Source organism: Peromyscus maniculatus, chromosome 5 (genome assembly GCF_049852395.1).
Source record: "Peromyscus maniculatus bairdii isolate BWxNUB_F1_BW_parent chromosome 5, HU_Pman_BW_mat_3.1, whole genome shotgun sequence".
Classification (NCBI taxonomy): Eukaryota; Metazoa; Chordata; class Mammalia; order Rodentia; family Cricetidae; genus Peromyscus; species Peromyscus maniculatus.
Window position 1 is genome coordinate 17,066,021 of NC_134856.1, and position 15,542 is coordinate 17,081,562.

General features: G+C 55.3%; 1 protein-coding gene across 3 annotated transcripts in view; it reads right to left on the reverse strand.

The window, feature by feature from the left end:
• Nucleotides 1-15,542, reverse strand: part of Adcy7 (adenylate cyclase 7) — a 58,086-nt gene that overhangs the window by 23,414 nt on the left and 19,130 nt on the right. For all 3 annotated transcript variants that reach the window (XM_076571748.1, XM_076571746.1, XM_006971769.4), the window contains exon 2: nucleotides 614-1,034. In XM_076571748.1, coding sequence (XP_076427863.1) covers nucleotides 614-784 — 171 coding nt within the window. In that variant the 5' untranslated portion in view covers nucleotides 785-1,034. The remainder of the gene's footprint in view (nucleotides 1-613; nucleotides 1,035-15,542) is intronic.

Here is a 15,542-nt window from a genome sequence, read left to right on the forward strand (position 1 = left end):
CCTATGGCGAATGGCTGCTGCAAAGCAAGGACACAAGTCAGGAGTGATGCTGGCCATGTCTGCCCTGACAGTGGTAAGGATTCTGCACCAGCACTTAGGCTGTGAATTCAAGGCCAGCCTGGGCTACATAATGAGACCCTGTCTCAAAAAAATAAAATAAAAATAAAGAAAAGAAAAAGGAGGATGAGGATGACAAGGAGGAAGAAAAGGGGGAAGGAAAGAGGAAAAGAAGAAAGAAAAGTAAGGGAAGGAGAAAGAAGATGAGGAGAAAAAAATCTGAGATCACAGCCAGATTCAGAAAGGAATACAGGGATTGATTGGTGATGTCTGCCATGGTCAGACAAGGGAAGGAAGTGATATACAAGCCTTGACTCAGAGCTTTAACAGATTGAATTTCATGGTGAAAAAAAACCAAAAACTGAGGGTGATTTCGTACAATTGATATAATAGCTAAAACCAATCAGACTTCAAGATCAAATTCAAATTGACTTGTTTTCCACCTGCCTAGCAGTTCACAAAGAAAGAAAATGAAGCTTCAGGCAGGCAGGCACCACCGTGCTAAAGCTTTCCCATCAGATCAGGAAGGCCAAAGTGTCCTAGCCCAGGGTCTTACGTCATGGCTGAAGGCGATGCTGATGAGCGCAATGCAGGTGGCCACAGCCACCAGGAGGAGCAAGAGCAGCAGTGGTCCATGCTGGCTGGTGAGGCGGTACTTCTCATAGAGTGCTGCCTGGTTGGGGCCTTCATCACCCTCATTTAGGAAGTAGCGCCCCTTGGCTGGCATCTTCTTCCCCAGTGGCCCGGTCCAGCAGCCTGCTCAGGAGCCCCACAGCCTGAGATGCATCTGTCTGCTCACACTCTTGTATGTTGCCTAGGCCTCTGGCTTCTCTGAGGCTAGCAGTCAGGACTGGACAGAGGCACCCAGAGCCTGTGGCTCCATAGGCACATGGCACCGGCTCCAGCCACTGGGTCTTGGTCACTGGTGTCTTCAGGGTGTCTAGGATGGGCTGACAGGACCTTCCAGGTCCTCAGATCTGTGGAGACAAAGCAGACCAAAAACATTTGATATCCAAATTAGGGAAGGGCAGGTGTGAGGAAAGGTGGGCCAGTTCCATACAGTGTCTGGGCATGTGTGATTCAAAGTCATTAGAAATGGAATTATGGAAGCTGAGGCAGGAGGATTGTGAGTTTGAGGACACCCTGGACCCTGTCTAAGTAAATTCCCAGCCCCCTCAGTCACACTAGTCACTTTCTAAGGGCCACAGGAGCACACAACTTGTGGGTGCTGCAGTGGATGACACAGACCCACAGCACCTTTATTACCCTGGAGACTGGCTCAGCACACTGCCACTCAAAGCCTGCCTAAGCCACTTCCTGTTTGGTGACTGACTTCCCAACATCATCTGTATGATGTGAGGCTAGACCACAAACATTTCTTTTTCTAAGCAGATCTCCAGTGATCGCCCCAGAGCCCAGAGCTCAGCCTTCCTTTGTTCCCTAAGCTTCAACAGAGCCACCTGCCAGATCAGATGAGCATGGTGTAGGATCTGGTCTAACCTGTGCTCTATTCCCAGGGTCCCTGTGTGAACAACATACTCTCTGGATGCCTGGAGCTCAGTCTGTGTCTTCAGGTCTGCAGGGTCCCAAACTGAGATCCTGCCAGCCTGGGATTAAGGCGGTCTCAGGATCCAGGTGGTTTGGGGAGGCCGAGGGGCCACCGGCTCAACTTCCACACTGCTAGATTCAATGGGGGCAACCCCCTGTACCTGGGCTCTGCTAAGTATCCACGTGAGACATTTTATTTTATTATTTTACTTTATTTTATTTTATTTTATTTTGAGACAGAGTTTCCCTGTATAGCCCTGGGTGTCCTGGAACTCGCTCTGTAGACCAGGCTGGCCTCAAACTCAGAGATCTGCCTGTCTCTGCCTCCTGAGTGCTAGAATTAAAAGCATATCCCACCACCACCCAACTTATTTTTATTTTTAATTATGTGTATGTGAGTGTACATATGCACATGTATGCAGTTGCCCACAGAGGCCAGAAGGCATGAGATGCCCTGGAGCTGGAGTTACAGGCAGTTGTGAGCCACCCACCATGGGCTATGGGAACTGGACCCGGATCCTCTGTAAGAGTCCCAAGGACTCTCAAACACTAGCCATCTCTCCAGTCCCAGACGTGTTTTTCTTGTAGGTTTGTTGTTTGTTTGTTTGTGTTTGAGACAGGGTCTCACTATGTAGCCCTAGCTGGCCTAGAACTAACTTTGAGGACCAGGCTGGCCTCAAACTTAGAGATCCACCTGCCTCTGCCTCTCAAGTGCTAGGATTAAACATCACGCCTGGCTTGAGATGTGTTTTCTTAAAGGGACCACAGACACACGGGTTTCTTCTGATACCAGGAGTTGAACCCGGAACCTCACATATGCTAGGCAGACACTTTTGTGGAACTGTAGCCCCAGGCCTCTCTTTCTTTTCATTTTGAGACAGGGTCTCACTAAGACACCCAAGCTGGCCTCGAACTCATTCTGTAGCCCAAGTAGGCCTTGAACCCGCCATCCTTCTGCTTCGGCCTCCTATCTGGCTGGGATTACAGTATGTGCCAGCATGCCTGTCCCACTGACACAGGTTTATGAAGTTTGCAAGCCTACTCACAGGACAGAAAGCAGAGGGAGGGAGGGACCAAACAGCCTTCACTACGAAGCTACGGGTGGACTCCAGGCTGGCCGTGCTCACCATAGACCCCTCTACGCTTGGGTCATCCATCCATCTACACAACTGTGTATTCCCAAAGGGCTTCTCAGCCACACTTCTGATGTGGCAGCTCGAGAGACTATGAGGGTATTCTTGCTTATCAACGTGACAACATCCGGATTCAACTAAACCCCAAGGCCTGGGCACACCTGTGAGGGACTTGTCTTAATTAAACCATTTGAAGTGGGAAGACCCTCCTTTAGTCTAGATCTTGTGAGGTGGGAAGATCTACCTTTAATCTGGTCCACACCTTCTGGTGGCAGCCTATGTACAGGACATGGAGGAAGCAAGCTTTTGCTTTTTGCCTGCTTGCTCTCACTCTAACTAACAAGGCCCTTCCTTCACTAGCATTAGAGCCTACTTCTTCAGGATCCCAGAGCACACGGAGACCAGCTGAGACCAGCTGAGACATCCAGACCTGTGGACTGAACAGCTACTGTTATGAATCGCAATGTAAATATCTGCTGTGCAGGGTATCTGATACGTAACCCCTGTGAAAGGGTCATTTGACCCTAAGGGGTCATGACCTACAGTGACCCTAAGGGGTCCCGACCTACAGGTTGAGAACCACTGTTCTGGAGACTCCAGACTAGTACACAGGCTGACCTTCCCAACCTCCAAGAGGAGAAGTACAGACCGAGCGACCACACAGAATCCACCTGGAGGCAGCTGCCCCTACCGCAACAGAGGCCTTGTATAAAGAGCCTGCTCGCACCAGGAACTGGTGACCCCTTTAGATAGGCTTCACTTTGGGGTGACAGGGTGGAGGGCACAGGGTAGGTAGGCTGCAAGAGGTCACAAAGGGCAAACTGCCAGCCGCCATTAGAAACGTCGAAGAAAAGTATCCAGGAGGGAAGAGAGCCCTCAGCGGCTGATGCGCAGGGTCCTGGGAGCCGACTCAGTGCCCACTGCTGAGACATCCCTGGGTACTCCTCCAGCTCTGCCTCCCTCTGCCCTGAGCACAGGCCCAGAAACAGAAGGACGAGCCTAGGGACTTAGGACCGCACCCAATCAGCTGTCCACAGTACCTATCTACCAGGGGTCCTGGGCATGAGCCCAGGCTTCCCAAAGCCTGCAGCAGGAGGCATATTACCAACTGCTACTAGGAGAACCTGCCTCTGCCAGGCCGGCGGCTCTGTTAGCACGGACCTCCCCCGTTTGCCTCCCCTCCATCTGGGCAGGCCATTCTCCATCCGCGGAAGTGCTGACTAAGCACCGGCCATCTGTGCCCAGCCCTGTTCTGTGGGCGGCAGAACAGGACCAGGCCTATCCCTGAGCAGTGCCCAGCCAGGGCAGCCTGAAGAGGCTCCTCAGCTCCCGCACACACATTCAACCACTTCCTAACAGAGGCAGAGCTGAGCCCAGAGAGGCTCAGTAGCTCGCCTCACATCACACAGCGGGAGGTGCTTGCCAGAGCGCTGGGATTCAGACCACAGCTCCTGGGCCCAGGCTTCTCCACTGCCACTTCAGGGGACAAAACCAAATGCCACAAGCACACAAACAGCAGTCCTGCCTGACCCTCTGGTTCAACGCCAAACACCAGCGGGCTAGGACTGCTGGGCCGAGAAACCCCAGACACCAGTGGTTGAGACAGCTCTCCAGGGACACTCCTCCAGGCAAAGCCAGGCTGTGGGCCACCAGGACACAAGCGTGTGGTGTGAGGGCACACACGTGCACGCTCCAGCACATGCTCATGCCTCCTCTGGTCCCAGGCATGACCTATCTCCCCAAGCACAAAGCCAGGCTGAGGAGCTGCTGCAAGAGCCCCCACCCCACCCCCAAGCCAGTGGGGAACATTTTTACTTGTGGATCTGATCAAGCCACTTCCCGGGCAACAGCGGCTGGGGATGGAAGTGGACAATGGGATGCAGCGGGCATAAGGGTTCAGCCCACCCAGGGCTCTCCTTGGGCCCCTGGAGCAGCTGAGCAGAGGAATGCAAGGCTGCAGCTGGGAGCAGAGTTCCTGCAGCTGGACCGAGGAGACGGGTCGGTGGGTAAGAGCATGCGCCGTGCAATCACGAGGACCTGAGCTTCAGCTGGTGAAAAGCTGAGCCGGGTCTCGCACGCTCCTGAAAACCCAGCACTGGGGGCTGTGCAGAGATGGGTGGATCTCTGGGGCTCTGTGATCGCCAGCCCCGTCAAAACAAACAGAGTGCTCCAGGCCCAGTGAGCAGCCCGTCCTTAAGTCTTGCACACCTGCCTGTAGGCCCTGCTGTCCCTATTTCCTGCCCGCGGGCAATGAGTTAGTTACAGAGAGGCTCAATCATTGGCCACACAGCTAATGAGACAGAAGACTGTAATTTGAACTCAGGCCGTGCACAGCCCACTCCTCACCCTGCCTCTCACCCTCACAGAAGTAACAACCCGAAAGGCCCTGACACCTCAAAACGCCGACCCGACCCCTTTCCTGACCCTATCCCGTAAGGCCAAGACAACATGATAGTGAAAAGGGGTAGGAGCTGAGTGGAGGCCATCAGACACTTCCCTCTGCCCTACAGGGGCAGGGGCAGGGGCAGGACCAAGCAACAGGATCCAGGAGGGGGCCTCATCCAGGAAGCCCTCTGCGCTATGCACTTATTCCTTTCCGGTGTCCCAGGCAGGCCTGGGACCTCCTCACCTCTCCTGACCAGTGGAGTTCTCGTTCCTGAGTAAGACAGTGACAGAGGCAGGCGGCTGGGACTGCACAGACTGGCACATGGTTGGACCTTCAGGCTGCCTGGGAGACCCACCCCGGGGGAGCCAGCAGCCGAGTGTTCTAAACCCACCCATACTCATACTCACTTCCTTACCCAGACAGAGCCAGCAGGAACCCCAGTCCAGCTTCCTCAGCAAGCATGGAGCTGCAGGAGCCTTGGGGCCCTGGTGCCCTCAGAAAAGGGAAGTGGAGCCTTGAGGCATGAGGGCCCCTCTGTAGGCCTGTGAGGAAGAGAGGCCCCACCCCAGCCTGGCAATCTACCGCTCCGGACACACCCACAACAGACCCTGCTCCCAGGCCTCCGTGGGGACCACAGTGTCACCACCGCCAGCGGGCTCATTTGCTGAGAAGGTCTCATGCCTAAGCCCTCTCTTTCAGAGGACCCTGAGCTTCATGCACACTCTACTAGAAGGGGCAGGAGCACCCAGGAAACCCAAGGAAACCTTGATCACTAGGACCAAGCGATCCCACCCTATGGCTTCTCTCCTTGTGCCTCCCCAGCTTGGTCCTGGCCCCAGAGCCCTGAGGACCACGGCTTCCATGCTTCCTTCCAGCTCAGTATGTGCTGGTCAGACCCCAGTACCAGCCTCCTCCCAGACAGGATTCCTTTTTCTGTCTGTCCTGCAGCTGGTCCCAGCTAGTCTTTGAGAAGTAAGCCGCAACAACGCAGGGTGGGGATGGGGGGCCTGCGAATGGCCAGGGGAAACAGAAAGCAGCCGTGGGCCGGGAGGCAAGACCACAAGGGGCTGCCCTTAGAGTGGAGGAGCCTGCGGCCTGCTGTACTAGACGGCTCCCGGGTGCTGGCGTTCTGCCAGCTCTGTACTGGCTGGTGGAGGGGCAGTGTTGCCCATTCTCTGTAAGGGCTCTAACTTCCTCTGGATGGACAAGGGGGTCTACAAAGTTACAAGCCCCCTGGGCCGAGCTTGCAAGATCAAAAGGACATGTGAGTCCCAAGATAAGTGCCAACCTAGACCAAGGAAGTCCTTCAGGACCCAAACCGAGCAGTGAGGCCCAACATGGAGGGGTAAGTGTGGTAGGGCCAGCATGGAGGGGTGGCGTAGGACCTGGCCCCAATGTGTCTTCCACCTCTCCACATCTCCGGAGGACAGCCTGCCAAGCCCCAGGCAAGCAATCATTAGGCACTCCCAGGACAGCTAGCTTCAGACTCCTGTTTCCTCCAGGATGGCTTCATCTGGTCCCGGAGCCACAGCCGTGGTCCAGACTGTCACACCAGTCACCATCTTGAGGCCCTGGCCTGAGTTGGGCCTCAATTTCCCCTTTTTCAAAAATGCAATATGCCAGATCTCTGAGGGCTCAGCTCTGACCTGGGCTCTGCTGGGCCTTGGGTGGAAACTTTCTCACTCAGTGAAGTATCTGAAGGCTGAGGACAAACCAAGGCCAGGTTGGTACCACACCTGGGCTGAGGGAGAGCGTGGTCCTGGGCAGTGCGATCCTCCCTTCTCCCAAGGCTAAGCAGGGGGCAGCCTCCTCAGCCTCTCCCCTACCCTGGTGCTTTTTTTCTGTGTGTGGGGGGTAGGGTTTGGGGTGCCTGTGGAGGCCAGAAGAAAGCCTCAGATCTCTTTGCAGCTGGAGTTGCAGGTGGTTGTGAACAACCAGATGCAGGGCCTGGGAACTGAACTTCGGTCCTCTGGACGAGCAGCAAAGGGCCCTTAACCACTGAGCCATCTCTCCAGCCCCTCATTGTGTGTGACAAGGTCTTACTATGTTGCTCACACTGATTCAAACTCCAGATCCTCCTGCCTCAGGCTCAGAAGTGCTCAGTGCTGAGCTCACAGGAGTGGGCCAGCACAGCTTCTCTGTAAGATGCAAATACAAGAGCCGGGCAGCGGTGGTGGCGCACGCCTTTAATCCCAGCACTCGGGAGGCAGAGGCAGGCAGATCACTGTGAGTTCGAGGCCAGCCTGGTCTACAGAGCGAGATCCAGGACAGGCACCAAAACTACACCGAGAAACCCTGTTTCGGGGGGAAAAAAAAAAACTAAAAAAGATGCAAATACAAGAGATGTGTCCATCAATCTGGTGAGGGCTGGTGGACCCGCCCCAGAAGAGCTGGTCATTCCTTCCTTCACTCATCCCTCGGCATGCATTCCAAATACAGTAACAACACCTGTGTGCCAGGCACCTGGCCAGGGCCAGCAGAAGAGGGCCCAGGGCCTCCATACCACGTCTGGGGACTCTGCACATGGTGGGAGCCAGGCCATGTGTTAACTGACACGTGGTCAGCCGCCCAAGAAACATCAGCTTTGCCCCCTCCCTTCTTTAACTTTAAAAAAAAAAAAGATGTATTTATTCACGCGTAGGCGTGCTCTATTTGCATGTATGCCGGCATGACGGAAGAGGGCATCAGATCCTGGGAGAGGTGGTTGTGAGCCACCGAGTGGGTGCTGGGAATGGAACTCAGGCCCTCTGGAAGAGCAGCCAGTGCTCTTAACCGCCATCTCTCCGGCCCCTTCTTGAACTCTTTTACACTTCTTTACTTTGTGGGTGGGTACACTCGTGTGCAGGTCAGAGGACATCTGGGGGAGCACTGCTCTTCTTTCACCCCGTGGACCCTGGGATTAAACCTACATCATCAGACTTGGTGACAAGTGCCTTCACCAGCTGGGCCATCTCACTGGCCCTGGCCCCGCCTCGTGCCCCGGTTCCACTCACTATGATTCACTCTTTCAAAGGCTGCCCTCTCGCTCTTCCCACCCTTTAGAATGGAAACACTTTCACACCCACGCCGGACAGAGTTCTGATCCCCTTTCCCTTGATAAGGAAGAACAGAAAGGGGAAGTCTAGCCGGCCTGGGGACCTCACTGGCGCCAGGCCCAGCCCACACAGCAGTTCAGGAGGCTGCCTGTTGGCTTCGCACTGCACAGGGCCTCACCCAGACAGTCGCTGCGATGGATAGAAGCTAGGAGAAAAGCTGTTTCCCTAGTCATCCAGAGAAGAGCAAAACTGAGCTTGTGAGTCTTTAATGAGGCTGGCCAGAGTCCCAACCGACACACGACGGGTTCTGAAGAGGGCAGGAAACTGAGCAAGCAAACCGTGTCAACACTCATGTACCTAAGGCTTTTTTTTTTTTTTTTTTTTTCCAAGGTAGGGTTTCTCTGTATAGTCCTGGCTATCCTGGACCTCGCTCTATAGACCAGGCTCAAACTCAGAGATCCACCTGCCTCTGCCCCCTCTTGAGTGCTGGGACTAAAGGTGTGCACCACCACCGCCAGGCTGGCTAAGGCCTTCCTAACCCAATTCAAACTCAAGAGCCATAAAGAGAAGACGGACAAGCTCAAGCATTTAAAATAACAAAATTTACTACTTGATCTGAAAAAAAAATCTTACCAAAAGAATAATCAACAGAAGAACTACACATGAAATATATTATTACAACCCCCATCACTGGGAGCTAATCTTCCTCATATGTAAAGAACACCTACAAATTAAAAAGACCAAGAGTGAGAGAAGATCATAAACAGAAAGGCCAGAGAAAAGTCAACGCAAATAGCTTTTAAACATTTGGAAACAATACTAGATATAGGAACTGCAAAGTAAAACTATCATGGAAAACTATGTTACCTGTCTGATTGGCAAAGATGAGGACGCATCATGAAGTCTGAGATGCGGGCACTCACGTTCACTCTTGGCAGGAACGCGTGTCCACTACCCACACACACAGAGCCCTTTTGACTTTAAGATCTACTGCAGTAACTGATTGTGTACATTCCCTTGCGTGTGTGCAGGGACACACACAAGAGCCCATGTTCCATTGCTGGTGCAGCAGATGACCGAAAGGGTGGTTACCTCTCTGGGCTGGCACAACACATCTTTGTGGTAGAACAGGTGCAGCTGTTCATGGTGTGCCCCGCTTCCTGTGAAAACCCCAGAGTCAATGTCATGCCTGGTAGATACACACACATAGGAACATGCCGCCCCCCAAATATCCACCCTGGTCCCAATGGCTAAGTCTCAGTTCTCATTCTTACTGTCTAGTCCTGTTGCTTACGACCTGTGCAGTTATAAAGTCTTAATAGACTCCATCAGACACAGCTGCATGACTGCTCTATGCCTCAGTTTCCTCTTTTGGAAATGGAGAAGAGCAGTCTGACCACAAGGTTTAGAGAGGGCTCCACGGGGTCATTCAGGCAAGGTGCTGAGGCAGCATCAGGCTCAGTGAGGACATCACGTGGCTCTATTACCACAGCAGCAGAAGGCATCAGGCGTGTGAAAAGAGTGAGCTGGGAAGAACCCCCCCCCATCCTGTCTGAAAACCACAGCACTGGCTTCTGGGGAGGACAATCCAGAAGTCACCTCCTCAAGCTGCCTTTTGGGGTCCCAGGCAGCAGCAGAGCTGATCCCTTGGGTCAGCTGCTCCAGCTGGTCCTTGTGGAAGGAGCCATACAGTGACTGCAGAAGGGGCTGTGGGTGCTGGTATGGGCAGGGGGAGCTGGCAGGTGACATCCCAGGAAGTGCTGGACCCTGCCCTATGCCTCCCATTGCTGACAGACCGGAAGTGCTCTGCAGCCTCTGGACATGGCCATGAGAGAAGTGGTCTGCTTTCCTCAGAGCCTCCAGATCTCCAGGGGTCACTGCTAGCCTTGGCACGCACCTCTGGGATCCTAGCCCACAATCCAAAGCTCACCGCCTGGGATGGCTGAGATTCAAACTCAGGCCTGCCTCATTCCAAGGTCTAGGCTCATTCTCTCTCTCTCAATTTACTATTTTTTAAAATAATTTATTTTGACTTTGATATGTATGGGTGTTTTGCTTTCATGTAGTATGTGCACCCTAAGTATGCCTGATCTGAGGAGATCAGAAAAGGGCACCTGATCTCCTGGAACTGGAGTTACAGATGGTTGTGAGCCACCATGTGGGTGCTGGGGATTGAATCTGGGTCCTCTGGAAGAGCAGCCGGTGCCCTTAACCTCTGAGCCAACACGCCAGCCCTAAATTCAATGTATTAATTTTATTTTAAGTGTGAATGTTTTGCCTGAATGAATGTATATATGTGCACCACGTGCATGTGGTAGCTTCAGGTCAGGTGTCAGGTCTAGAACAGGACTTATGGAGGGTTGTGAACCACCGTGTGGATGCTGGAAATCAAATTCGAGTTCTCTGTAAGAGCAGCAAGTGCTCTTAACTGCTGAGCCATCTCTCCAGCCTCCAGGCCCATTCTTAACTTTTCACCTGATTTCCTTGACGTACACTGTGCCAAGCAAGATGGTCACAGAAAGCTATCCACACATCCACAGTGGTCCATCACAGGCGGTGCTGGGTTCCGCTCTTCCTCGTCCCTTTAAAGCTATACATGTGAGCAAGCCAGTGCCCTGCAGGGAAGCAGCTGGTTGAGGGGCCTCTCTCTGGCCTGCTCTAATGAACTTCCTTCAGGAAATGCTAGCTTTGGAGTCTCCCAGACCCAACTTGGAGCTCCTCCCCCAGAAAGTCTCCCCAGGCCATGGGGGCAGCTCCCTTTCGGGCAGTGAGGATCTCCTCAAGGCTAGGGTCCCCACTTCTGCCCGTTCTACCTGAGCCTGGGTCAGACAGGGTGGGGAGACCTTCCAGGGACCACCCTGACTTTGCCCTCCCGGGTGGAGGAAAGGGAGAGAAGGGGTCAAGGGCCTAGGCCTGGGCTCTGTGGCTCTCGTGGGTTCAGCAGTTGACCCCAGGAAGTTTCCAGGGAGGAACACCTTCTTCCCTGGGGAAAGGAAGAAGATGGCTCCCAGTGCCCATGTGCCTCAGTTTCCAGGCCAGACTGAGCCCATGTGCCTCAGTTTCCAGGCCAGACTGGGCCCATGTGCCTCAGTTTCCAGGCCAGACTGGGCCCATGTGCTTCAGTTTCCAGGCCAGGTTGGGCAGAGAACAAAACACACACACACACACAAAAATAGTTCTTCTCCACATTCTCCTACCCAGCTCCATGACCCAGTCCATTCTTAACCCCTCCAGGTCTGGTCACTCCAGGGCTCCTGAGCCTCTGTCTTGCTGTTCCAGCAGAGGGTTCATAGGGAAGAGTGAGCAGTCTGCCCCACCAGAACCCAGCGGGCCACCTAGGGAGCCCAGCAAGGCCTCTGTCCCAACAGCAGCCTGAGGCCACCACCTGTCTCGCCAGCACCAGCTGTGGAAAGGCTTCCCTAGCCCCAGGTCCTGAAAGCCTCACTTCCCAGGCTTCCTGAGAACCCTATCAGAGCCCCAAAAACCTGTCCATAATGGGGGAGGGGCAAGCTTGAGAGCCGGAAGAGCTAGTCTTCAGGGAACGCAACCCTGGTATCCCCTAAACCACAGCCTGACTTCCGGAGCCACACCTACCCACGGGCTCAGAGGCCCTTCCCACAGCTACCTTGAAGCCTGGGCACCCTCATCTGGTCCCCCAATCCTTCCCCAAACTCCAGCCTTCCCGAGCTAGGCTGTAGGCTGCAGGCTAAGGACTCACGTGGAGGCTCTGTCTCAGCAGGCCCTGCTCCCCAAACCCGGGCCTCCCCTGAGAACAGTCTTACAGGGTCCCTGGTCGGAACACAAAGAACACCAAGCCCATCCCCCTTGCTTACCCCAGCCCCAAACTCAGCAACTTCTTGGGCCTTCGTGGCAGCTGTGGGGTTTGACTGATTTTGCTTCCCCAAATAAGCCCCACCCTCTCAGTGCTGGGTCTGGGTGGCCTGAAAACGCTGCCCATCACCCACCTCCCAGCGCATCCACCTGACCAACTCCTGCCCTGCTGAGCCAGCTCCTCCAGGAAGACCACCCAGGCCCTCCCACATGGCTTCAAGGCCCATGTTGGCTTCCCGGGTGCTGCCCCACCCACAAGTGCCTCCTCCACGGCTCTCCACGGCTCAGCATCTTGGGGAGCCTACTCCACACTGCATCAGAGGCAGTGCCCGCGGGGCAGTGGAGGCAGGCCCAAGTGTGAGGCAGGCCCAAGCGTGAGGTCCCACTTGACCTCCAGAGAGCCACCTTATCAGTCTACATGTGCTGAAGAGGGAAGGGGTCCACCCTGCCGTCCAGGCCCCCAGCCCCGTCACCGACTACTCTCTGGACTCCTGCCCTACACCAGGCCCAGGGAAAGGTGCCGAAACCACAAGAAGCCAAATAGCGCAGGGCTCCTGGGCAGCAACACAGTCACAGAAGGAGAGGGAAGCCATGTGATGAACTTACTAGACGGGGAGAGGAAATGGGAGGGTGGACAAGGTGCAGCTTGTGCCCACAGTGGAAACAACAGAGCCCCAAGGCTGAGAGTGCAAGTTCTGAGCCCCAAGTCAGGGCGTGGATCCCACTCCACCCAGAGGGTGCTGTGTGGCCCTAGACACGTTTACGAACCCCTCTGGGCTTCAGTCTCCTGAGACAATGAACTGGTACTGGTACCTAACCATTAGTGGCTTCATATAAAGAGAGTGCACAGTCAGCACATGACCTCACGGGGTCACGCCAGCCTACTCTAAACATGAGGCTGGCAGCCTGAGAAACCTTGATGTAGAAGGACCAGGAATATCTTCCCAGGGGTGTCCATCTCGCTGCCCGACAGACCCTGCCCTCCCCCAAGCAGCTCTTCTCCCTAATTCCCCTGAGGTACGGGTTCTGCTCCCCGAGCATCACCATGCATCCCCCCAAGGCCTGAGTGATGGTTCCAGGGAGTCTGGGTATTTCAGAAGAGGCTGCCTCCCATCAGTCAGGGCCCCATTAGCACAGCGCCTCCAGTCCACTTCATCGGGGACCTCCTTCCCAGCCAGATGGGGTCCTGAAGACAGGTGTGGGAAGCAGGGCCAGGCTGCCTGTCCCAGAAATGGATGGACTGAGGCCCGGAGGAGGAGGTGACCATTCCTAGAGAACGGAGACCAGAACAGACACACCCACCAGATGGGCCCCAAGTCCATAGTCTTCTGAGCACGAGACCGGGAGACAGGCCCATGGACAGAGCTGCGCCCTCCACAGTGCGCACCAAGGAAATTCACACTAGCCTGGCCTGGCTGCAGAGCCTGGTGGCCCTCGGTTGTCCCACCTGTGATCCAGAGCCCTGTGCTTCTCCCCTACTCTGCCAGTGCGAAGCACTGATGGAAGTCACCCGAGCCGGTGACATGAGACTAAGCCACTTTCCAGGTGGACAGCAGGGCTGGGGCCCTGGAAGACGGGGGCTTCAAACAGGGCCCTGTGGACCAGGTGACCATGCAGGACCAGGGCTCTAGAAGCACCACTGGCACCCCTTCCCTCCTTCGAGGAGTATCGTGCTCCCCAGATCCCAGCCTGCCATGATGCAAAAGGGGCATGAGCGCCTTCCAGGAGCCAGGCCTCTCTCTGTCCCAGGGCCACGGCCACTCTGGTAGGGCCAGCTGGGTGCTGATGCCCAGGGAGGGAGCAAAGACGGTGGCCCTGGAGGTCCAGAAAGCACTGTCAAGAAACGGGGTACAGTAGCAGAGATTTCAAAGAGGCCTCAATTGCAGGGGATTCCTTCTAGTGGCCAGCCATGGTGGGGATGAGGGACAGGCACGGGGGCATAAGGAGGACATAAAAAGGGAGATGTCCAGTGACCACAGGGGCCTGCAACAGAAAAGGGGGTTGACCAGAGTCAGAGGAGGAGGCAGCTGCCACAGGGATGGACTTAGGGCAAACACACTGATGCCTCCTTGGTGGACCCCAGAACCCCTGAAAGGGGTCCTCGCAAAGGAACACCAGCCAAGCAAACACAAGCACGCAGTGTGGAGGCTGTGCTGCTGGGCAGGGGACTGCACACAACACAGGAGAGAGCCAGAGTTGTGAGCAAGTCAGGGGGCGGGCCGAGGGAGAGTGGCCAAGGGAGCAGGGATGGTGCCGAACCGAGAGAACGGGATAGATAGAATTTATTTTTATTTCGTGTGCATTGGTCTTTTCCCTGCATGTGTGTCTGTGTGAGGGTGTTGGATCCTGGAGTTCCAGATAGTTGTGAGCTGTCATGTGGGTGCTGGGAATTGAACATGGGTCCTCTGGAAGAGCAGTCAGTGCCCTTAACCGCTGAGCCGTCTCTCCAGCCCCTAGAGAAGAGGCTTTAATGGGAGGCCTGGGAGGCTGACAGAGCTCACAGTGACCTCTGCAGAGAAGAGACCGGCCTTTCACTATTAGAGGTCGCAACACTGTAGACTTCTTCCTACTGGGTCCAGGCCGGCCACCCCTCATCCTGAGCTGACTGCTAGGTTCCCTCAGTTCTACCGAGCCAGCACCCAGACCACAGGACGTACAGCCTGCAAGGCCAGCGGACGCTAGCAGGAAAGCCCTGTTCTAGGTGTCCCCGGAGAAGGCCAGCTAGCGAAATGGAGCTCAGGGCCAGGCTGCTTCCCATTCCGCCCACCACCTAGCAGAAGAATCGAGGAACAACAGGCCTTTCAGCCAGGATGGGTCTGACCCAAGACTGGCGAAACCCAGCCATGACGCAATGCTGAGACACCGTGTAGCAGCAGGTCAAGCCGGATGCCTGTGGCTAGCTGGAGACTCCGAGCCACCCTCCATCAGAGCGCAGAAGGCCAGTGGACAAGAGAAAAGGCCATGAACTATCCCTCCCCCAAGCGGCCGAGGAGGCAGAGGCTCCGCAAGCCGCCATTGGTGCGTGCATCTGACCCTCCCATGTACCTGCCTGGCACCCTCGGCCCCACCTTACAAACGAGAAAACAAGAACACAGGAAAAAACGTGACCAGCACGAGGGACACCGGCCATCCTAGAGCTGCCCCCTGGCCCTGTCTACCCTCGCTGCCTACCACCCAGGCGGGGGAGAGCAAGCGATTCCACAGCAGAAACAGACTCCACTCCTTGCTGGTCGCGTACAGTAGGGTTCTGCTGGAATGAGGGGTGTGGAGCCTGATGACCTCTTCCTCTGGCCACTGATCAGATGGGGCTGACTTGCAAATCAGACTCACGCCCCCAATCTAGTTCTGCACAGGCATGTCCAGTTCAGTGAGCGCTTCCCCCTTGAGGCCTGAAAGGCTTGAGCAGGGCTGGCTGGCTGTGACATGGGCCGGCTCAGTGACCCCTTTGCCTGGCTCCCAGGATATCCAAGACCATTCTCCAGCTGGGCTAAGCATCACCTTGTGCCCAGCAAAGGGGCAGGGGGGCGGGTTATCTGCTTAGTATGAAGGACC